Source organism: Eublepharis macularius, chromosome 7 (assembly GCF_028583425.1).
Source record: "Eublepharis macularius isolate TG4126 chromosome 7, MPM_Emac_v1.0, whole genome shotgun sequence".
NCBI lineage: Eukaryota > Metazoa > Chordata > Lepidosauria > Squamata > Eublepharidae > Eublepharis > Eublepharis macularius.
In genome coordinates this window covers 70,823,052-70,846,856 of record NC_072796.1, presented here as the reverse complement: position 1 = coordinate 70,846,856, position 23,805 = coordinate 70,823,052, and the positions used below count along the sequence as shown (strand labels likewise).

Genomic DNA, 23,805 nt, shown 5'->3' with positions numbered 1-23,805 from the left:
TATTGGTTAATAATCAATATGACCAAGTATCAATAATTCAAGAAAGCAGTCTTATCAAGGCTTATGAACAAAGTCTGCAAGTCTCTTTTAAACCATTGAAATTAAACCTGGAATTGTGCCCTCTTTCAATCTGGAGAAAGAATCACAGAAGTATAAATGTGCCATGTTTATTAAAAGACACTTCTTAGTTAAATTGTTTCTGAAACTGCCTACAGTTCCATTTCATAATGCTCTGTATTTTTTTTCCTTATAAGTCTGTGAAACAGAAATTGAGGAAACGGAGAAATTTTGCAGGCTTCCTAAGAATTCTAAGTACAGTCCCAGTTTTTATGGTTTGCAACATAAAAGAGCTAGTAAAATCCTTACAGAAAGTTAATAATAGATTGCTTATATAATATTTTAATTTTAGCTGATTCAATAGAGCCTTCTTTTTTTGTGTGAGATCACCAATAAGCAAGCCCCTGGGAATTCTCTATAATTTGTGACCATGTCTACTTTGGTCATGTTTTGCGGGTGTGGGGGCGGGTCACTGTGCATCCCTGGGCAAACTGGCGCCTTTCTGGGCCTGGTCATCCAGCCAAGAATTTGAAGACTTCTAACACTGACATGGCTCTTTTCAGCTACCTCCAGCAGCTGAGACTGATATAGAACGGCTGCAAGAGCCAGTGAAATGTGATCACACCATACACTTGTTCAAAAGACATTCAAGCACTTGTTAAAGGGACATTCTCTCCATGAGAAACTATAAGTGGTATTCCTTACACAAAAACATGAATAAGTAATCTAGACAAGCAAAACAAAGAAACTGTTAGCTAATTTAGTTGTAAAGCTTAAGCTCCCCTGCAATCTGCCTTCAGCATTTTTTTATTGATTTACAGTGCTTATTGGTTGCCTTTAGATATAAAATGCTTCAGATACCTCACAATATTAAAAATAGAATTTAAAAAATAAAACTATAGTTTTATTTGGGCTCCAGTAGACATCATCTCAGTGTGTTTATTACACTATCAGTGAAAGTGAAGCCAGAATTACATGCTGCAAGCCAAACATAGGGTTTGAACACATAAAGCTGCCTTATACGGAATCAGACCCTTGGTCCATCAAGATCGGTATTGCCTACTCTGACTGGCAGCAGCTCTCCAGGATCTCAGCCAAAAGTCTTTCACATCACTTACCAGATGATCCTTTTAGCTGGAGATGCCAGGAATTGAATCTGGGGCCATCTGCATACAAAGCAGATGCTCTAACACTGAGCCACTGACCATGCAACTCATGGTTCCCAACTAGAGATGGGCACGATTGGCATTACGATAGAAAAATACCCACAATAATGGCGTTCGCGCGATCGGGACCTGGCGGATCGGTTCCGTTCACGGCGACCGATCCAGCGTTCGGGGGGGGGGGGAGGGCTTCATCGGGGCCATTGGGATCTGATCGGGGATCCAGACACTCAGGCGCCAGTAATCTATTCCAGGGGAAACGGAGCCAGGGGAATGCCTGAGCTGTGTTTGCCCTCCTTCTGTCACCCTGGAAACCCGAATGGAAGCCCAGCTTTCCTTGATCAGCAGGGCTTCCTTCCAACCACGGAGCAGCAACGCACTTACCAGTTGGGAGAAGAGACTCAGGGGAGGGAGGGGGAAGGGGTGTTCTGTAGCCATGGGCACTCCAATCTCATCCCTGCAAACCCTGATAGGCAGCTCTGACGGCCAAACACAGTCCTCCTGCCCCCCCTATCCTTATCTGTCTTGTTTGTCAAAACAAACTATGGGGATCCTGATGTTTGTGTGAGTGTGCGTATAGGAGAGAACAGAAAAGGGGGAGGTGGCACGGTGAGAGTCGAGCCGCCCTCCGTCCCAAATTTGTACTAATTGTGCGCTTCGTGAAGGGATTTCTTTGTTTTGGTTTGGTTTTTGGCTTTGAATCCACATCCATAACACCCCCCCCCCAATTCCTTATCCCTCCCCTTTGTCTTGGCACAGAATTTTTGTTTTGCTTATTAATATATGTGTAAAAAGGAGAAATGGTCTGGGGAGAGACCAGGTCTAAAGAGTAAAAGAAGGTGTTTCTGTAATTAAGGAGGAGAAAAACTTGTTTTGCGATTTAGAATAGGGAAAATTGTTGCTTGAGCTAGGGAGAGAAATGGGCAGCACGCAGTCTGGAAAGCACATGGAGGTTTCATACTGCAGCTTGAGGTTAACTTTTTAGCAAAAGAAATTTAAGGCAAGAAACCTGATAATATTTCCCCTAGGAAGGAAAAGCAAACAGTTGTGAGTGAAAAGGTGGCTTCCTGAGAAAAATATAAGCAAAGTGATTGGGAGAGGAAGGGGTTAAGAGAGAGAGAAAACAAGAACCCCTGGCTTTGAGAGCGGCTATCAGCTGAAGCTGTTTTGCGCTCCTCTCTGAGTTCATTCAGTGCGTTGAAAGAGTTAACACTGAAAAGAGATCTCTCTCTCCTCCTGGCTTCTCAGCCCAGCGACTGCATCCCTTTTGCAAGCAGTTGAGAACAAAAAGGGGGAGAAGTTAATGTGCAAAAGAAAATACAGCCGCCTTTAAACTCTCAGCTGGTTGTAACTCTAATTAGACAGGTGGTACAAATGATTTGGCTTTTTCATGACTAGAAGGGTAATACTTGGTAAATAGAGGGCTCAGAGGAGCTGAGCGGAAGTGTTTGCATGCGCCCGGTGGCCACCACCACCCACCTTCCCACATAGCTGGGAATAGCAGAGCACCCCGCTTTGGCCTCCCCGATCCCCGATCGGAAATGGGAGATGATCGGTGTGGATCGGTGATTTGGGGTCGTCGCCAGTGCGGATCCACGATCAGCTTGATGGTTAATTTTTTTTGGATCGTGCCCACCTCTATTCCCAACTCACAGCTGTTCATAAAGCTACTGTAGGGGTAAGAGACTTTTTAAGGGGAGGGTCAGAATGTAGGAAGAACTCTGTCTCTGCCTTCTGACTCTCCTCCTCACAAATCCTCTAACATGGCTGTGGGTTTTTTTACTGTTTTCTCTCCAGCTGGCTCTGAGACTGGTAATAAGTCTATGTGTAGAGGAATGGTCTTTGGTGTTAGTGGGGAACTGCACTGGAAAACTAGTGGATGAGGCAAGGGTTATTATCTGATTATCTCCTACAGATTTCTACTACCAATCAGCAAGCACAGTTAAGGAGAAACTTGTTTCCCCCAGAAAGGTACAGTTTTGCCTATAAACAATGAAAAAATGCCATGTAAATTCTACTTTGTTTGCAAAATGTGTTTTGGTTGTTGTGGATTTTCCGGGCTGTATAGCCGTGCTCTTGGCATTGTAGTTCCTGACGTTTCGCCAGCAGCTGTGGCTGGCATCTTCAGAGGTGTAGCACCAAAAGACAGAGATCTCTCAGTGTCACAGTGAGGAAAAGATGTTGGTAGGTCATTTATATCTACTCAGGAAAGTGGGTTTGGGCTGAGTCATCCTGTAGGAGTTTCCCAGGGTGTGGAATGCTAATGGAGGGAGGCGTCACTGTATCCTGAGGAGGTTCTTTTGCATATGGATTGGTGCTTGATATGCTAATCTTCTCTGCAGGGCTATTGTGGGATGTGGAGTATTTCGTTAGCCTGGTGTTTTGCAGGGCTGGAAGCCATGCTCTATTCATTCTTAAAGTCTCTTCTTTTCTATTGAAATTGTGTTTATGCTTAGGAATTTCAATGTGTTTTGTTTCTTTAAAACATCCAAGTATTGTTTGTAAGCAAACACCGAGTATGAAATTTCTGCAAAGCAAGCACTGAAGATCAAAACTGAGTTCCAACAAAGAAGCTGTCAAGTCGGAGAAGCCAAAAGGACATCCTCAGCTAATTTGGTTACATTAGATCAATATGATTCACTGCTTTGTTCACTGAAGTATAAAACTGGGAGTGCATTGCCTATTGGACATAATTTCATTTTACATTTCTGGAAGCACAGTCGGAAAGTTAATTTTGCAATATTTATTAAGCAAATTATATATCCACACAATACGTTTTTATGTGTAAAAGACATGAATGGGAACATAGTCTTGATCTAGAGATCCTTGTATAAGGTAGCAAGCTCGTGCAAAGGATTTCTTCCCCCAAAGAGATTATGAGATAAGGGGCATGAAGGGGTCAGTTCCTTACAGTGACTTTCTCCGCCTTCCCTTCTTCTGCTGCTTAGGCTACTGAGCTCTGTTAAGGTGAGTGGTGCCAGAAAATACTGTTATCTGTGATGACGCCATATCATGGTCTCTGCTGGGAAGGGAAAAAGCTGGATAATAGACACCAGGTTTGTGCTGGATACAGTGGCTAGGGCAGGGATCCCCATTGTGACACCAGATGGGGGCAAGCCCTGAGGACATATCAGGGCAGGGAATGCTTGCCATGAATAAAAAATGGGGGAGGAGGTACTCTCAATAACTCCTAGAACTCTACTATTTATTGGGATAAGCATGACACAGTTTAGATATGGAATTCTTCTTCAAGAACCACTCTCTTTTTATAAATTTTTCAGTGCTGAATGTGAAAGACTTCTATGATATATGTCAAGTGACCAGAATTGAGGCAAGGGTTTACTGTCTTAATGGTTCTATAGCACTACTTCCATTTTTAGCAGCAGAATCCTCTATGTGCAACACAAAACCAGTAGATACATATAAACTAAAATAAAAAACTCAAGAAAAGCTGCTAGGGTTATGAGCTCCCTCCTGTGGTGGTGCTATCAAGGCATGGCATCTTTTACACCTCACAGTAGAAAGCATGCTACTTTGGATTTTAAAAAATTATTGGGGTGCGGGCTGGATCTTGCACCTTTAAATGCAGCTGAACAGGCAGAAATTGAACAGGCACAGTCCTCCCTCATCACAGATACCGTGGTAGGGAAATCTGTGCAGGTAAAATTCCTTTCTGCTATTGCAGCCTTTTAAAAACACAGGTATCTCTAATTGAAGCACAATGCTCTGTGTCTACTCCAAGGAACTCTTGGTAGACACTTCACTCAGACAAAATATTTGATGTAAGTATGCTCCTACTGAGTAGCTTCCACATTGTTAAAGATGTCATGTTAATTATTTAAGCTTTGTTTCAACTCCATGCTCAGCTTTATGCTCATTTTCAAATTTTCTGCTACCATACTCTATTGTATCTGTTCATTGAATGTCTTAACTGTTGATCATGTTGTATTTTGCTTAGTGAATATCTTAGCTGTTGATTATAATGTATTCATTTGCACGATGTAATCCGCCTTGGGTCTCAGTGAGAAGGTCGACTATAAATTAACAACAACAACAACAACAACAATGTTCTAATTGTTGGAATATATGTGTGTTGCAAGGTCTGAGATTCAGTCATTATGGGGTTAATGTGTTTACCTACCATGCTATTGTTTAGATTGACCTGGAAAGGGAACCTGGCACAAAGCCAATAATCTGCAAGCCTGGAAAACTTGAGAGTGTTTGTAAACTGTTATTGGTCAACAGGTCAGGTGACTGTCCTTTCAGGGTCAAGAAGGAGGAGGAAGAAGAAGATTCTCCATTCTGTTATCCCAGCTCTTTGTTGTAAACAGTAGTGAGAAAATGTAGCTCCAGGCTTTGTTGTTTTGTAGCAATCCTGTGACCCTTTTCCCTTTAGAAGTAAATGTTTTTAAAAGCTAAACTCGTGTGCTGACTCTCTATTGATCCAAGATCCATTGCACCTCTGAAGTAAAGCTTACTTTTAACCTTTTTCCCCCCCAACACTAATAAGGGGCAGAAATCACACATGCAGCATAAGGATCTTAAACATCTACTCAACGTTGACTTTTTTTTACTTTTCTTTTTTATTTTTCTTAACTGCTCAGTAGAGATGGGCATGAAACGGGAAAATTCTGAACCGTGTGGTTCATGGTTCACCACATTTCATGAACCATGAACCACAAATGTCCACAAACTTGCCCCAGTTTTGTGAAAACATCACTTCCGGGTCAGCAGAAGGTCTGCAGAGAGCCCATCCCCCCCCCATTGTCTAGGAAACTGATTGATCAGCACCAGGTTGTCTGCAGTGATGAACCAAAATACAAACCAAATGAACTGGGCTAAAATTCATCAGGGTTTGTGAGAAATGAGCTCCCATGAACTGCTGCTTTGCGAACTATGAAGCGGCCCAGTTCATGGCGAACTTTGGTTTGTATTTCGGTTCATGCCTGCCTCTACTGCTCAGTTACAATCTCTCTTTCTAACAGAGGACACGGGTAGCTATAATGTTCCAAAGCAAAATCACAAAACAAAAGCCAATTAAAAACTACTAAATCCCACAAAAATGTGCAAGTTTTCAAGATCTCTGGAGTGTTGCAAACTTTCAACAGCTCTACCCAGCTCTACTCAAATATGTCTGGCGTTCAGATGCAAACAAGAGGCCTTAAGATTAGGGCCTGCAACATCCCCCCTTTTGTTTTTTTAATATCTCCCCTGATGAAGAATTCCAGAGAACTCAAAAGCTTCCATATTTTTTGTTATTTTGGATTTGTTTGTGAACCTCTCTTTTCTGTCTCTCTGGCACAATGTATAATCCAAACAGGGACTCAGATATCATTTGGAATGAGAAGAGGCAGGAGTTTCCAAGATGCTTATTTTTTGTAATTCTAATTTATTAATAAAGTAAATTAAAAAATCCACTGAACGTTCATGTGAATATATGAAGCTGCATTATACTATGTCAGAAACTTGAGAACATGTTCAATATGTTGTGCCATTTTGACTGGGTCCAAATAAAATCACATGAATTTTGGCTTTGGTACTGTATACAACTCATTTTAAAATATTTTATATCTTTGGAAGAGTGAGCACATACACGTAATACCCTCCTTTATTTGGTTTCAACAAAACTTACCTCGAACGAAAACATAAGCACTGTACTGCTCATAGTAGTCTCCCATCACTACACGAAGGGTGTAAAGACCTTCATCCTCTTTGTTAGCATGAGAAAGGGTTAATGTAGCTCTTTCTCCACTCCAATGCATCTTTACCCATTTGGATGGATTAATCAGCTCTCCTACAAGTTAGAAAGATGTGATTGAACAGAATCTGTTCCAATATATATGGAATTATTTGCCCTTAAACAATTTCTTGTGTGAAGATTGTCCCTGATTAATCAAGCAACTGATTTTTTAAAATTGCAAGCAGGAACCATCCTTCACTCATGAAGATGGAAGATCTACTGAAGCACACACATGCATCATCTTTAAAAGGAAGCATTATTAACGTTGTTGATGAAGAATATTTCAATCAATAAATTAATTCAATTAATTGCTTAAGATCTCTTTAATCGAGTGACATATGAATGGCATATATTCTAAGGGCCAAATCTGTTAATTTGGCAATTCCACCAAAATAACTAGCAGCTGGTGTTCAGCAAGTACAGGATCTCCTTTCCACATCTGCTAAAATGACAGCGGTTGTGGAGATGTATGTCCAATCTGAGTATTCATACAAAGAGTAACACCAGTGTAAGATTTTTCCATACCATACTTTATGCTCATTTCTTCACATACTTTTCCTACAAACCAGGACCACAGACACCTCCCACTCACACAATACTCAAGGTGCTAAAAGTGTTAGTTCATCTTGCAAGGCACACTTACCATTTCTGTACCACTGGATCTGTGGTTGGAAACGTTTAATGTCTGGATGAATGATAACTGTGCATCCCAGACTCATTGTCTCACCCTCTCTTCCAAAGGAAACCTCAAATTTATCAACAAAGTGAATCTCAAATCTGGAGGCATAGCCATGTGGAGTAACACCAACTGCAAGAGGAAAAAGTGGATTTGTTTCCTTTATCTTCATCAAAGGTCCAGGGTTGAATTGCACAGCTATAGTTCTCCTACACAAACTACTAAGCAATAAGATCCATACATAAACAGAAATCCAAAGAAAATGGTTAGAACAGGAGCCATTGTAAGTACACCAAGATACAAAAATCACGTTTGTTGAATTCAGAATTTGAATGAGTTTTGTAATCTTCCTGCAATAACTCAGAAGATTTTATTATGAATATGATTTAAAAAATTATATTTCATAGTAAAATACAACAGAATAGGATGTCAAAAGCAATTAAAGAACACTGGCAGGGCAAGACTACCCTTTGCAAAAGAGCTTATATCCAATCAATTCTTACAATTATGAGTTCAGAATCATAATACAAGACTGCCAGCTGAAGCCTTTGATACATGATGTCTTAGCATAAGCAAAAACATTAAGAGGTGTTAACTGTAGAGGTGCTGCTTCTCCTGATGAAAGGTGACATTGCTGGTCCTCATCCTCCCCAAATGCAGTAGACCTTTTGACACACAATGCTCCTAAATCCTATTCTCAGGTGATTTGTAGTGATTTATCTACTTAGCAACTGATCAGTTATCAACTTACAGCTGATGGGTAGGGTGACAGTTCCAGCATGGAAAAAAGTTTCATCAAACTCTCCCTTGTATCCTAGGAAACAGAAGGACAAAAGCTATAACTGCTTGTCACCTCAGAAGAAGTGAACTCCTGGCCATGACAAACTGAATTTTAATATAGAGAAAAACCAAAAAATACATCTTTGGCAAACCTACTCTTTACCACCAGTGAAGCATATGCCGAAAGCTCTCCTTTTACATTCATGGCAGAAGCACGATACTGAGCAGTGTCTTCAAAATCACATCTGAAAAGAATGGAAGGGTCAGGAGGAATAATGTCAATGCTTCTCTAAAAGCAAGGGGGGGTATATTTATATTTTCAAATGAAAAATGTCTCCCAATATTGCTAGGCAATATGTTTCTCAGTGATTATAGCCATGTTCTGAATCCTGTAGGATGGCTAATTCTGCTAAATGAAAACATTAGTGTCAAAGAAAAAAGGACTACCACTAGTTTTATTTATTGGTTATATATTTCTCTCCCCTCCCCTTCTTCCAAGGAGTTTAGGAAGGCATTTCCTGTGAGAGAACCTAGGGTGATGAGTGACAGACTCAAAGTTAACCAACAAGTTGAGGAACTTAATCTGGCATTCTGGCATTCTAGTCACTATACTCCACTATCTTTAATGACTTTGAAGTAAATGTGAGGTATTTGAGTTAGAAACATGAGCATGCTAGTTTTAAAAAAGTAAATATAGGCTAGAACAGGCAACATTACAAAATAATGGGCTTAATGTTGGATTAATTTCCTTAACTCATTTCCCTAATACTCACCATTAACTAACATGGCTATTTCTTTACATATAACATTACAATATTTTCCCATTTCCCCCTCCTTCCAACAGCATTCCTACTCACAGTACATGCATGCAAACATCTCATAGCTCTTAAACTCACCCACACATTACCAACACTGATTATATCTCCAAGAGAAAGGAGGGCATATAAATATTTTAAATAAATAAATAAATACAATTACTGAATTGACTTCAAATTTCACACATTTTTTTTAAAAAAATCTATTTAGTAGAGGCCAAATGCCAGCCAAAAGTCTTTAGAACTATGGGATGGTAGCAGGTATGAGGGAGAATACAGCAAAGTAGTTAGAGGGCTGGTAAAAGGGAAAATGCTAGAGTGTTATTGAAGGGTTCAACAGAAAGAGACAAAAGAGGAGTAGCTGTTAAAGGATGTGTCTTTTAGTTCTTTCAGCCTTACCTCAGGTTCTTAATACTTCATCTTGGAAACAAATTTCTCCACTAAAGTAGTTTCTTGTGGACTTGTTTTTTCTTCATGGAACAATTTGTTTCTGTTTATGGGGCAGGGTGCTCTTTTGACAATGAAGCATAGGCTAGGATGCTGTATCACTCCAGGGAAATTTTTAGCTGTGGTCTTATATTCTACTCACACATATACATCAATCTTAATTCTTAAAAATATCTTAATTATGTTAGGAACTTTAATCTCATGTACTGTCTTTTGGAGGGTGTCATAACTCAACCTCATTGGATTTATATGTATAGCAGGAAACCATAAAAGATGTGCTCACTACAACAGATACTCCAGACTTCATTTGAGGATATGTAGGCAGAGCCATAGACCGGTGAGACCAGTGAATGCACCACTCAGCCTGGAGTACTGTCTCCCTCCTCCCAAATTTTAATGGGCTTTTAAATTTGTTACAATTCTATTTAAAATTATCCAAATTCTTCCCATTTGACGACCAAATTTGCTCACCCAAGACTTCCTTTATTATGTTGATAGTCTTAGGTGGATAACCGTGTTGGTCTGCACTAGAACAGCAGTGTTTGGATCCAGCGGCACCTTAGGAACCAAGATTTCAGGGTATAAGCTTTCAAGAATCAGAACTCTGGTCTGAAGAAGGGAGATCTGACTCTTGAAAGCTTACAACTTAAAAACCTTGTTGGTCTCTAAAATGCCACTGGACTTGAATCCTGCTTAGTATGTTGATGTGATCCTGAAAACATTCCCGTTTATCTACTATGACTGTTAGCACAGCAGGGCACTGAAAAAGCTTGTATTGATTTAAGCTTAAGCAAGCTTGCAGTGATTTAAGGAAGGTGTTCATTATAAGTTGGTAAAAACTTTGGAGCTGAGAAATGTGTGCTTTCTTCTTCAATATGTGCATTTTTGATGCTAAACATACCTAGCTGTACATTGGCTTTGCAACTTTGCAGCTATATCTTGGCTTTGCAAAAGACTTCGTCAGTTATGAGTAGACATGGGCATGAACAGAAAAAAAACCCCAAACACCCTGTTCGTCGTTCGGTGCCATCCACGAACAACGAACAATGAACATGGATGAACATGAACTGTTACCAGACATGTTTGTTGTTCGTTGTTCGTGGGGGCCAGAACCCCCACCCCACCCAACCCCCCACTTAGCCCCCTTCCCCTCAAACCCACTTACCTGGCCCTTTACATATCCCTTTAAACTATCAGCTGGCAGGTGGCAGGGGGGATTCCCCCCTGCCGCCTGCCAGCTGATAGTTTAAAGGCCCTTTCCTGCCACGTGCAAGGGGCAGGGCCCTTTAAACACCCCCTAAACTGACCTTCCCAATGTCCAATACCCACCAAATTTGCAGGGGACATAGTCCTCACTGTCCTCTGAAGACCCCCCAAGTTTCAGAGAGATTGTTCCCTGGGAAAGGCATGATCCACGGGTCTCCCCATTGGCTGTCATTTTCTCTTCACAGTGGCAAAAACGGGACTCTCTGCTGGAAGTACTTTGAAGGGTTAAAGCCAAAAGGAAAGCCAGAAGGAGTTCAGAAAGAGTTCAGTCCCTCCCTGTCTCCGGTTGCCAAGGGGATTGATTGCAGCAGGTGCCAGACTGTCTGGCTTGCCGAACAGCTGCCGAAGGCAACGAACAAGGCTTTTAACGATCACCTGTTCGTTTAGGATGGGGCCTCACGAACAGCTTGTTCGAGAACAGCAGATTAGGTCGTGGGTTTTTTCTGTTCGTAATGCTGTTCGTGCCCATGTCTAGTTATGAGTCAGCACCAATTTTTCATTTCTTTGAAGCCTCACCTGGATATATTGCAGCTCTACCTGCAAATATGGCAGCCTCACCTAACAAAGAAGTTTGGCTGTGGCCTTTATGAAGGCAGTGCAAGACAGATGGGTGTTTTTCTCACATTGTATGGGGGAATAGAAAAACAAACAACAAAACAACAGAAGTATTTGCTTGGATCCAGATAGGTCATACACGAATGGAAGGCATTTTCTACTTGTGCAGAGTGATGGGGATCACCAGCCACCCCTCTCTCCAGGTGCTTTGGATCAAAGCTGCAGTTTTCGTATTGTTATCTTGTGTGTTTTTCTGTGTGTATAAATCCAAGCCATTCTAAAGGGTTCATGATCATGACCTTCAAGAGTGGCTTTTGGTGGAGAGTCTTAAGAAGCCACAGTGGGAAAGGGGGGAGGGGAGAACACAGTATATGATACTTGTATTCTAAGTCACCACTTGCAAAGATCCTCAAATAATAATAAACTGATCTGGTGACATTTTTGTATTCACAAAATGCAAGTGATTTATCATGGGCACATACTGGGAAAAGCATTTCTCTGTATTCTTTTTTGCTATGTATCCATAAGTGAAATTTTCATATTTCATAAAGTTAGGTCGATATTATCCTTTGTATCAGTCATTACCACATGACTGAGTCAACCTGTAAGGGCAAAATACATAACAGAAGAATCCCAAAGGCTATGATGAAAGAACTATAGCAAGGATCCCAGGAATGTGAATAAAGCCACATCTGGCAGGGGGACAACATTGGCCTAAAATATATATTTAACTTCACTGTTAGTGTCTATTAAGTGCTTAAAAGACTACATTCTAGTTAGAGGGAAGCATTTATTTTCTAATGCCTCTTTCAGAGTTGGATTATGATCTACTGTGAAGACAAGGGAAGGATGAAAATGTGATTATGGTTTCTAACTGAATAACCATATAGGTAATAAAAGTGCTGTGGAAATTGGGAGGGAAGTATGGGTTTAGTTTTAATCATAAGGCATGAATATAGCATCGGTATTATATGTGAATACTTTCTTAAGGGTTCACACATGCAAATTAATGAGGATGCAGTGAGGTAGCAGTGTCCTGAGGTGACAGAATGGATCACACCACTGTACACTGCAGGTGGTAGATTATTGTTTTCAATATTCTCTTTGCACACCAAATGGATAGAAATTAGCACAACAGGAACAATGATTCTATCTGCACTCTGATTCCTGTGCTCGCCTTCTTTTTGCAGGGAGCTTTTAACAGAGGAACATTCCAAAATATGATCACATGAACATATAAAGCTGTCTTTTACTGAATCAGACCTTTGGTCTATCAACAGCAGTCTATTTGATCTACACAGCAGCTCTCTGGGGTCTCTGGTAGAGGTCTTTCACATCACTTGCCACTTGATCCTTTAAACAGGACTGGATCCAGGACTTGCTGCATTGAAAGCACATGCTCTGTGCCACTCATCCACAGCTTCCCATTATGATCTTCCATCTGCAGTCTGAGGTGGTGCAGCTCATTAGACCACCTCCTATTTCTGCTACCTCAGGGCTGCTTCCACAGGGGGATTTTTCCTGGCAGAATATAGCCTGCCTCCACTTTGTTGTTTTCTTTCCGAGGCTTTCTGTTTAAAGGTGGAACAAAGAAAACCTTCTTTGCTCCAACTTAAAGGGGTAATGGAGCAGCATCTCCACACATAGAAAGCGATGCCTGAAGGCAATGCGGGTATGGAGGGGGGTGGGGGACAGAACTTAGCACTGCCTTCAAAATGGTGGTGCTAAGCTCTGCCAATCTCCTTTAAACAAGGCTTTTTTCCCCCTTTAATAACTGAGCTATGGCTCAGCTGATGGGAGGGAGAGGGGATTGCTGGGTCTCAGGAGGATCAAGCAAGATTCTCGTCTGGTCAGCATTTCTGTGCCAATGTGATGAGAAGCAAGGAGGTTTGAAGGGGCAGCACCAGTAGCAAGCAATGCAGAAATGGGGCATGTGGATGCCATTCCCATACATCTTCACTCCACTTACTGCTGTTTGCACAGCCAGATCGGCATTTCTTGCCCTATGTGGAACCAGCTACTTTGTCTTCATTCTCCTACTTGTGTGAACCAGGGCTTAGCCACAAACATAAATGATGTTTGGATGTCAGATGCTGAAACAATCATCTGGCAAAGCATAACATGTACATAAGTGGTTCGGGATATAAAACAATAGCTGCAAGGAAACCTTCCTACCCAATGTATCCTTGGTAACATTCTCAGGGTTAGTATTTGATCATGGATCAAAACTCAGCACTGCTTCATAGAATTCTTCTTTACCTTTATTTCCACTCTTTATTGAGGGGGCACTGCAACTGCATGATTGCCTCAGAAAAGGCAGAGAGAGAACCTTGGGAGAGCATGCAAGAGGGAATCATTATGCTCAATGATACTTAGAATAATTGTATCATTACCATGATGGAATAAAGATATAATGATACCTTGAATAAATCAGAAAGGTTAGGAGAATGATTATAGCTCCAAGCTATTATACTGATTAGACCTCTGGCTCTTACACAGTCATTTGAGCATGGAATCAGGCATAATGCTTGCCTGCTATTTGGAGAGAGACACCAGGACCTCACCTCCCTTTGCAGTCAACTGCATGGATTGGATTTTAATGCAATATCATGAGTACTAAATTATTTAGCAGGTAGCATGAGAGACTGTACCCCAGTTGCTTTCATCTCCTCAGTTCTATGAAGAAAAGGGTGATAACTCAGAAGTCAACTCCTTTACCATACACATTTTATTTAAAACAGAGAAATAAATCAATAAAAATCCATAGCACACTTGTATGTCAATCAAAATAAATTTGGATTTACTAACACCCATTCATTCTTATTAATCAAATCTGGCTCATTAAAATTAATTCAGTTAACTAATGTCAAATTGACTATTTTCATCATCAAAATAAGCATACAAAGAAATAGATTTGGAGAGAGTTTACAGTGCCATTCTAAACAGAGTACCCGTTGCAATCAATGGGATTAGAAGAGGGAACTCTGCCTATGATTGCACTGCTAATTACTTAATGGGTAACTTAAAATAATTTTGATGGCTCTGTTAGAATTTCTGATAATATTCTAGCAGTTCAGCTTGTTAAAATCACTTTGAGGAGAAACTGTGAAGCATACACAAAATATAATTTTCTTCTGGGGCCTGGTGTGTGTGTGTTTGTGTGTGGGTGCATACATGCACACATGCCTGTGTATGTAGAAATGCACACTTTTAAATTTATTGTGGGAGATGTAGATATCTTTCCTGAGACTATGCTGCTGCTGTGGGGAAATCATATTACCCAGCAATCAAAATGTAATGGAGGGAGGGAACATGATGCTTCCAGAGGGAGTACATGCAACAACAACAACCGGAGGATGCCACAACAGTAATAGTTATATAATAATTTATAATAAAGTGCAAAGGTGCAATGGTGTGCAAACAAGGTACAAAAATTCAAAAGATACAATCATTACAATGAATACAAAACAGCAGTCTGTCGCCAAGGTAATAAATTTTACAACCATACAATGATGGGCTCAACTGGAGGTGGAGAGTGCAGTAAGGAAGGGTTGGAGAGAAACAGTCCAGAAGATCACGCAAAGAGTAAAAGGGACCACGCTAGCCGACGGGCTAAAGCTTCCATTTACAATTCCCGTTTCGGAACTTCTTCTTCCAGGGCTAGTCTCTAGGGGTTGTTAAATACAATATAATAATAAATAATCACAGGTGAACCACATTCCTACATGTACCCCCCCAAACTGTAAACATATATAACAATAAATACTCACTATCCGTAACCAACACTCCTCACACACCCACCAGTACAGAGCAGAAATTCAATCAACAGGTGTAAAAGCTCAACGACACACCCCTCCATTTATACTCACTCTCCTGGGTCACCGAGTCATACAGAATTAAAGGGGTCGTACTACACTGGACTGCAAGTATACAACCATACAACGAAAATAACGAAAATAAAGCTAGACACGCACAAAAAACTGGACCACCGGTAATTCATTAGCCAAGAAAGCAGGTATAGTCAATAGAGAGGTTCAAACCCCCTGGGCTCATACTCTGGAGGGCGAAGATCCATTTCGACTCGGATCGTAAAAGGTTGGTGGTACAACCAGCATCCTGCACCTCCAGTACCGAGACAGACAACTCCCTGGGATCATTATGGCAAGATATAAAATGTTCAACTAAGGGGGCCTCCCTAACTTGATTTTTAATTCTAGACAGGTGCTCCTGTATCCGGACACGTAGCTGCCGTGTGGTGCTGCCAACATAATTGAGGCCACACCCACATTGAATGATGTATACCACATTGGGAGATTTGCATGTGGAAAATTTAATCGAGAGAGTTCTCCTGGGGGTTATTAAACTCGATAAATCCACCATCAAATTGCAAACTGAACAGTCGCCACAAGGAAAATGTCCAGATGGAAGAGAACGACCAGGAGTTGGTCTACTAAACTCCGATCTAACCAGAATATCTTTAAGGCTTCTAGTTCTTCTAAGACCCATTAGGGGGTATTGCTCACAGCCTGTGATCCCGCTCACCAAATGCCAGTGTCTCCTAATGATTTTATATATGGCACCCGTCATAGAAGTATATTCCATGGACCACTTAATTCTAGGGTCCCGCTGGCGGGGTCTCGGCTGTAAGAGTAATTCACGCGGAGTAGAAGCCGCTCTCCTAATGGCTGGTCGTGTAACCGCTGCTGGGTAGCCTCTTAAAGCAAAACAAGCGTCCATTGCTCGGCAGTGCAGATTGAAGTCCAAGAGATTGGTGGAATTCCGTCTGACTCTTAAAAATTGACCAATGGGGATATTATTTTTCAAACGTCTAGGATGAAACGAGTCATAATGTAAATAGGAATTCCTATCCGTTGGTTTTACAAAAGGCCGCACCCCAAGCGAGCCAGGTGTGCGTTTGTATATGGTGACATCTAAGTAATTAATACAACTCATACTCCCAACCCAGGAAAACTCAATGTCCGGGTCAAGAGTGTTAAGCCAGTGTCCGAATTCTTCCGCGGGGGAGGGGGAGTCCAGAATGGCTATGACGTCATCAATGTATCGTTTGTAGAAAACAATGCACTTCTTAAAGGGGTTGGACTCAGAAAAAACGTGTTGCTGTTCCAAACGTGACATATAAAGATTGGCAATGCTAGGGGCCGCAGCACACCCCATTGCCACGCCTTTAACCTGGTAGTAATATGTATGGTCAAACTTAAAATAATTTTTTTCAAGAATAATATCCAAAAGGCTAAGCAAAAATGGGGTGGAGGGACTCTGTACAGTCCGTGACCAAAGTGCGGTTTCTACCACGGCTCTAGCGCCCTCGTGCGGTATAGATGTATACAGGGACCTGACGTCTAAGGTCATCAAATATGCTGTCTCGGGCACCTTCAAAGGTTCCAAAAGGGATATAAGGGACATGGTGTCCTTAAGGTAAGCCGCAGTTTCAATTACCAGAGGCTGGAGGAAAAAATCAATGTAAATAGATAGAGGCTCCAAAACGGAATTGGACCCTGATATTATTGGTCTGCCGGGAGGCGGCCGCCCCGGTTTGTGTACCTTAGGTAGAATGTAAAAAACCGGGGTACGGGGTTGTTTGTTAATTAAAGCTTCATAGGTTTTTTGATCGATCTCATTAGAGAGTAAACCTTCGTCCAACACAATCTTTATGATCCGTTGGATATGCGCTAAGGGGTTGCTAGGGATCCGCTGGTAATCAGTGTGGATGTTAAGCTGACGTTCAGCCTCCTGCACGTAATGGACGGTATCTTGAACTACCACACCGCCCCCCTTATCGGCAGCCTTAATTATAATGCCATCGTCGTCCCTCAGGGACTGCAGGGCGAGCCATTCCTGTTTGGTCAAGTTATGATTACAATGAATTTTATTCTGTTCCATGCGGCCAATATCCCTGAGGACAACCTGCTCAAAAGAGTCAATCAATGGGTCCGAAATAGACGGACAGAACGTAGATCTGGCCCTAATCCCGGTGGTAGGTGGCACCTACCACCGGGATTAGGGCCAGATCTACGTTCTGTCCGTCTATTTCGGACCCATTGATTGACTCTTTTGAGCAGGTTGTCCTCAGGGATATTGGCCGCATGGAACAGAATAAAATTCATTGTAATCATAACTTGACCAAACAGGAATGGCTCGCCCTGCAGTCCCTGAGGGACGACGATGGCATTATAATTAAGGCTGCCGATAAGGGGGGCGGTGTGGTAGTTCAAGATACCGTCCATTACGTGCAGGAGGCTGAACGTCAGCTTAACATCCACACTGATTACCAGCGGATCCCTAGCAACCCCTTAGCGCATATCCAACGGATCATAAAGATTGTGTTGGACGAAGGTTTACTCTCTAATGAGATCGATCAAAAAACCTATGAAGCTTTAATTAACAAACAACCCCGTACCCCGGTTTTTTACATTCTACCTAAGGTACACAAACCGGGGCGGCCGCCTCCCGGCAGACCAATAATATCAGGGTCCAATTCCGTTTTGGAGCCTCTATCTATTTACATTGATTTTTTCCTCCAGCCTCTGGTAATTGAAACTGCGGCTTACCTTAAGGACACCATGTCCCTTATATCCCTTTTGGAACCTTTGAAGGTGCCCGAGACAGCATATTTGATGACCTTAGACGTCAGGTCCCTGTATACATCTATACCGCACGAGGGCGCTAGAGCCGTGGTAGAAACCGCACTTTGGTCACGGACTGTACAGAGTCCCTCCACCCCATTTTTGCTTAGCCTTTTGGATATTATTCTTGAAAAAAATTATTTTAAGTTTGACCATACATATTACTACCAGGTTAAAGGCGTGGCAATGGGGTGTGCTGCGGCCCCTAGCATTGCCAATCTTTATATGTCACGTTTGGAACAGCAACACGTTTTTTCTGAGTCCAACCCCTTTAAGAAGTGCATTGTTTTCTACAAACGATACATTGATGACGTCATAGCCATTCTGGACTCCCCCTCCCCCGCGGAAGAATTCGGACACTGGCTTAACACTCTTGACCCGGACATTGAGTTTTCCTGGGTTGGGAGTATGAGTTGTATTAATTACTTAGATGTCACCATATACAAACGCACACCTGGCTCGCTTGGGGTGCGGCCTTTTGTAAAACCAACGGATAGGAATTCCTATTTACATTATGACTCGTTTCATCCTAGACGTTTGAAAAATAATATCCCCATTGGTCAATTTTTAAGAGTCAGACGGAATTCCACCAATCTCTTGGACTTCAATCTGCACTGCCGAGCAATGGACGCTTGTTTTGCTTTAAGAGGCTACCCAGCAGCGGTTACACGACCAGCCATTAGGAGAGCGGCTTCTACTCCGCGTGAATTACTCTTACAGCCGAGACCCCGCCAGCGGGACCCTAGAATTAAGTGGTCCATGGAATATACTTCTATGACGGGTGCCATATATAAAATCATTAGGAGACACTGGCATTTGGTGAGCGGGATCACAGGCTGTGAGCAATACCCCCTAATGGGTCTTAGAAGAACTAGAAGCCTTAAAGATATTCTGGTTAGATCGGAGTTTAGTAGACCAACTCCTGGTCGTTCTCTTCCATCTGGACATTTTCCTTGTGGCGACTGTTCAGTTTGCAATTTGATGGTGGATTTATCGAGTTTAATAACCCCCAGGAGAACTCTCTCGATTAAATTTTCCACATGCAAATCTCCCAATGTGGTATACATCATTCAATGTGGGTGTGGCCTCAATTATGTTGGCAGCACCACACGGCAGCTACGTGTCCGGATACAGGAGCACCTGTCTAGAATTAAAAATCAAGTTAGGGAGGCCCCCTTAGTTGAACATTTTATATCTTGCCATAATGATCCCAGGGAGTTGTCTGTCTCGGTACTGGAGGTGCAGGATGCTGGTTGTACCACCAACCTTTTACGATCCGAGTCGAAATGGATCTTCGCCCTCCAGAGTATGAGCCCAGGGGGTTTGAACCTCTCTATTGACTATACCTGCTTTCTTGGCTAATGAATTACCGGTGGTCCAGTTTTTTGTGCGTGTCTAGCTTTATTTTCGTTATTTTCGTTGTATGGTTGTATACTTGCAGTCCAGTGTAGTACGACCCCTTTAATTCTGTATGACTCGGTGACCCAGGAGAGTGAGTATAAATGGAGGGGTGTGTCGTTGAGCTTTTACACCTGTTGATTGAATTTCTGCTCTGTACTGGTGGGTGTGTGAGGAGTGTTGGTTACGGATAGTGAGTATTTATTGTTATATATGTTTACAGTTTGGGGGGGTACATGTAGGAATGTGGTTCACCTGTGATTATTTATTATTATATTGTATTTAACAACCCCTAGAGACTAGCCCTGGAAGAAGAAGTTCCGAAACGGGAATTGTAAATGGAAGCTTTAGCCCGTCGGCTAGCGTGGTCCCTTTTACTCTTTGCGTGATCTTCTGGACTGTTTCTCTCCAACCCTTCCTTACTGCACTCTCCACCTCCAGTTGAGCCCATCATTGTATGGTTGTAAAATTTATTACCTTGGCGACAGACTGCTGTTTTGTATTCATTGTAATGATTGTATCTTTTGAATTTTTGTACCTTGTTTGCACACCATTGCACCTTTGCACTTTATTATAAATTATTATATAACTATTACTGTTGTGGCATCCTCCGGTTGTTGTTGTTGCATGTCTTGTAGCCCCCGGGGGTTTCCCTTTTGGCTTTGGTTGTAATCCAGAGGGAGTACATCAACTGCAATTTGTAAAGTTGTGGCAATGTGGTTGCATAATTACAGGGCCTGTGACTACAGAGTTGCTGACAATCTCACTCCCCTGTGCTATTTTTTCAAGATTAAGCTCAGTACTCTCTCCCACTGCACTGCTTAAGTAGCAGAGTCTATAGGTTCTGAAAACAAAAAAATAGTCAATACCATACTAGTGAGGCTATTCTGTTACCCAACATTTCCCAGCAATTTAAGGAATATCCTCTTGCTTCATCTTTCTGCTTCCTTTCTAATTTTAGTTCATAGCCATGCACTCCCTCTTCTCAGCCTGGAGTGCACCTTTTGCATTATTTATTTAAAGGCAATGAGCGGTTAAAGTGAGAGAGTCACAGCAAGAAGAACCAAAACAGAAGATACACCGTGACAAACTAACTAAATCAATTAATGAAGGATATCAACGTAATATAGGTCAATAAATAATCACCATTACAACATCAATTAATATGGATACAAATATACTTCATTTATCTTTTAATGCATGTAAGACAATATGGTATTAAAGAGCAGCTAGATTGAGTAGACAATCAAAGATATATTTGTGTTTAAATTAAGGAACAAGTTTTAAAGTGTGAAAGAGTCTTGCCATGATTCTTTCACTTTAACCGTGATCTGTTTAGAGAGCTATGGCTAATTTTTTGTTTGAAGGCTTTCTAACTTTTTTCGGATGCTGATAAAGCTAGGATACTAGCAGATATGCCCTTGAATCTAAGTAATAATGAAAATCCTCTAGATGATGAGTGGGGTCAACTACAATTTGCCGGAAAGAAATTTGTCAGATATAGGTTACATGCCTCCTCCCTTACAGATTACATACGTAGCAATAGAATCCCAAAATGGCTATGTATATTTAAACCCCCAGATATGTTCCAAGACTCCAAGGAGTTTAAACGTAGATGGGCAGCCATTTTAAATGAATGCTCCCTTGACTTGATGTTACTCCTGGTTGAACAATCTAAACATGAGGTGGAAACACTAAGGATATAGAGAATTTGGAAAAGTCTATTAAAGAACATCTTACGCAGGGCGTATTTGAAAATAAAATGGAGGAATTGGAAGCACAAGTGAGAGAGTTTGAACAGAAAATGAAAGCGGTAATGGTGAAGAAATTTCACTATGATGCGAGGGACTATACTGTGGGGAGAGTTTACTCTTGGTGGGAGACGCTAATATGACCCATAAAAAAGTTTCTTGGTCGAACCTGATGGAGGTTCCCTCCGAATTAGAAATGACTGAGGGTGAAATGACTGATACCTCAGCAGAAGAGGGTACTCTCGCCAGGAATAGAGGTGGTCGCTTCACTAGAAACAAGAGGACGGGGTAGTTTTTATGGGGGGGGGGTGCAAGGGGAGAAGGACTTAGTGATAAATGTATCTTCCTGGCCCCTGATCTCTCTGGAACATCGGGTACTTAACTGGGGTTTGGGCTTTGTTCCCACCCCATTATACAATTCTTTACAAACCTGAGTAGACCTATTTAAATTAATACAACTTTTTAAACTTAAAGAACATTTGAGGAACGCCTCACCTACACAAAATATTAACCCTGCTATATGCCCAAACTCTACTTATACTACTGTCAGTTTTAATCACAACATCTCGACTTTTGAATCCATGTTCCTTACGGACATTGAATTCTTGGAACACAGCTTTAAACCTAGATGGGTTAACTTGAGAAGGAGAAATGCATGGCTCTCTCTAATCTTATGGTGGACCAGGGCTTTTTTCTGGGAAAAGAGGTGGTGGAACTCAGTGAGTTGCCCTCGGAGAAAATGGTCACATGGCTGGTGGCCCTACCCCCTGATCTCCAGACAGAAGGGAGTTTAGATTGCCCTCCACGCTGCCAAGTGGCATGGAAGGCAATCTAAACTCCCCTCTGTCTGGAAATCAGGGGGCAGGGCCACCAGCCATGTGACCATTTTCAAGAGGTTCCAGAACTCTGTTCCACTGCATTCCAGCTGGAAAAAAAGCCCTGTGGTGGACCCCTCTATAATAATAAAGGAGGCAGATAAGGGGGTGCCATTGTTATTTTAGACAAAGTAAATTATGTTCAGGAGAATGAGTGGCAATTGTCTGACCCTAATAACCATAAAATTATTCCTAGTGATCCAACCAGGCATATTTCTTCTATTATTAAAGTTACTATTGACAAAGCATTAATGATTAATGACAACATTCACAAAGCTTTGCAGAATCCTTTCCCTAGAGTCCCCGTATTTTACATGTTGTCAAAGATACATAAACCAGGGTTCCCCCCACCCAGACGCCCGATAGTTTCGGGATCTAGCTCTGTTTTGGAGCCCCTGGCAAAATATTTAGATTCATTCCTCCAACCGTTTGTCAAAAAAATAATTCTTATATTCAAGATACAAGAGCATTTATTAACGCTCTGGAGGGTATGGTTTTACCTGCCCAGTTGTTTTTTTTTTACTTTAGATGTAGTTTCCCTGTATACTAATATCCCCCATTGTGACACCCTAGAAATAGTGGAACAGACTTTGGAACAACGAGTTTCTTTGATATCGCCTACAGGTTTTCTGTTGTCTTTATTAGAAATAATCTTAGATAAGAATTATTTTAGATTCCAAGATAGATTTTTTTTCTGCAGATTTGGAGTGTAGCCATGGGGTGTTTAGCCACCCCTGGAATGGCAAATCTCTACATGGGTAGACTTGAGAAGAAGTTTTTTTCTAATCCAGGAGTAAATCTATATTTTCCTACCATCCTTGTGTTTAAAAGATTTATAGGTGATTTATTCCTAATTATTACAGATAGAACCATTGTTAAAGACCTATGTGATTGGATGAATACTGTAAATAGAAATATCCAGTTCACATGGCCCATGAGTGAAACATCTATTAATTACTTGGAAGTTACATTCTATTGCACAATTGATGGCACACTGGGGATTCAGTCATTTCTTAAGGAGACCGACAGAAATGCATACCTGCATTTTCAATCATTCCACCTGTTACACTTAGTTAAAAATTTGCCTTATAGCCAGTTTTTAACACTCAAAACTCAACAAGGGAAGTGATTTCAACCTGGATAGCAAATGTTTGGAGCAGGATTTTTTGGCCAAAGGTTATCTCTCTTACATCATTAAGGACTGCAAACAATGAGCAATAGCCTGAGAGAGAAAAGAATTATTGAATTGGACAACAGAGTTCCAGGGACAACACATTTACTTTCACCATTGATTACACCACCCCGGCCAACTCTATTAGGCAGATAATATATAAATACTGGCCACTTGTGCGGGATGTACCAATCTTTCCCGACTAGCTCTTCACAAAACTAAGAGCTTCCGGGATTTTCTCATTCATTCAGATATGGAAGTTTGCAAGATCTTCCGAAACTGTTCCATCTGCAGTTTAGTTATGCCTATAGAGCTGGTTACAACTCTAGGCATACTAAAATATGATTTTTCAAATTGCAACACCTGCAATGTATATCTAATTAGGTGCCCATGTGAGAAAATGTATGTAGGGAATACATACATGCATTGGGGCTACAAGCGTGCAGATGGATAATCCCTAGTATTTT

General features: G+C 41.4%; 1 protein-coding gene across 1 annotated transcript in view; it reads right to left on the bottom strand.

The window, feature by feature from the left end:
• MYOM1 (myomesin 1) overlaps positions 1–23,805 on the bottom strand; it is a 143,864-nt gene that overhangs the window by 73,820 nt on the left and 46,239 nt on the right. Inside the window, 4 exon segments of the mRNA XM_054984625.1 lie at positions 6,853–7,014; positions 7,604–7,768; positions 8,388–8,450; positions 8,573–8,661. Coding sequence (XP_054840600.1) covers positions 6,853–7,014; positions 7,604–7,768; positions 8,388–8,450; positions 8,573–8,661 — 479 coding nt within the window.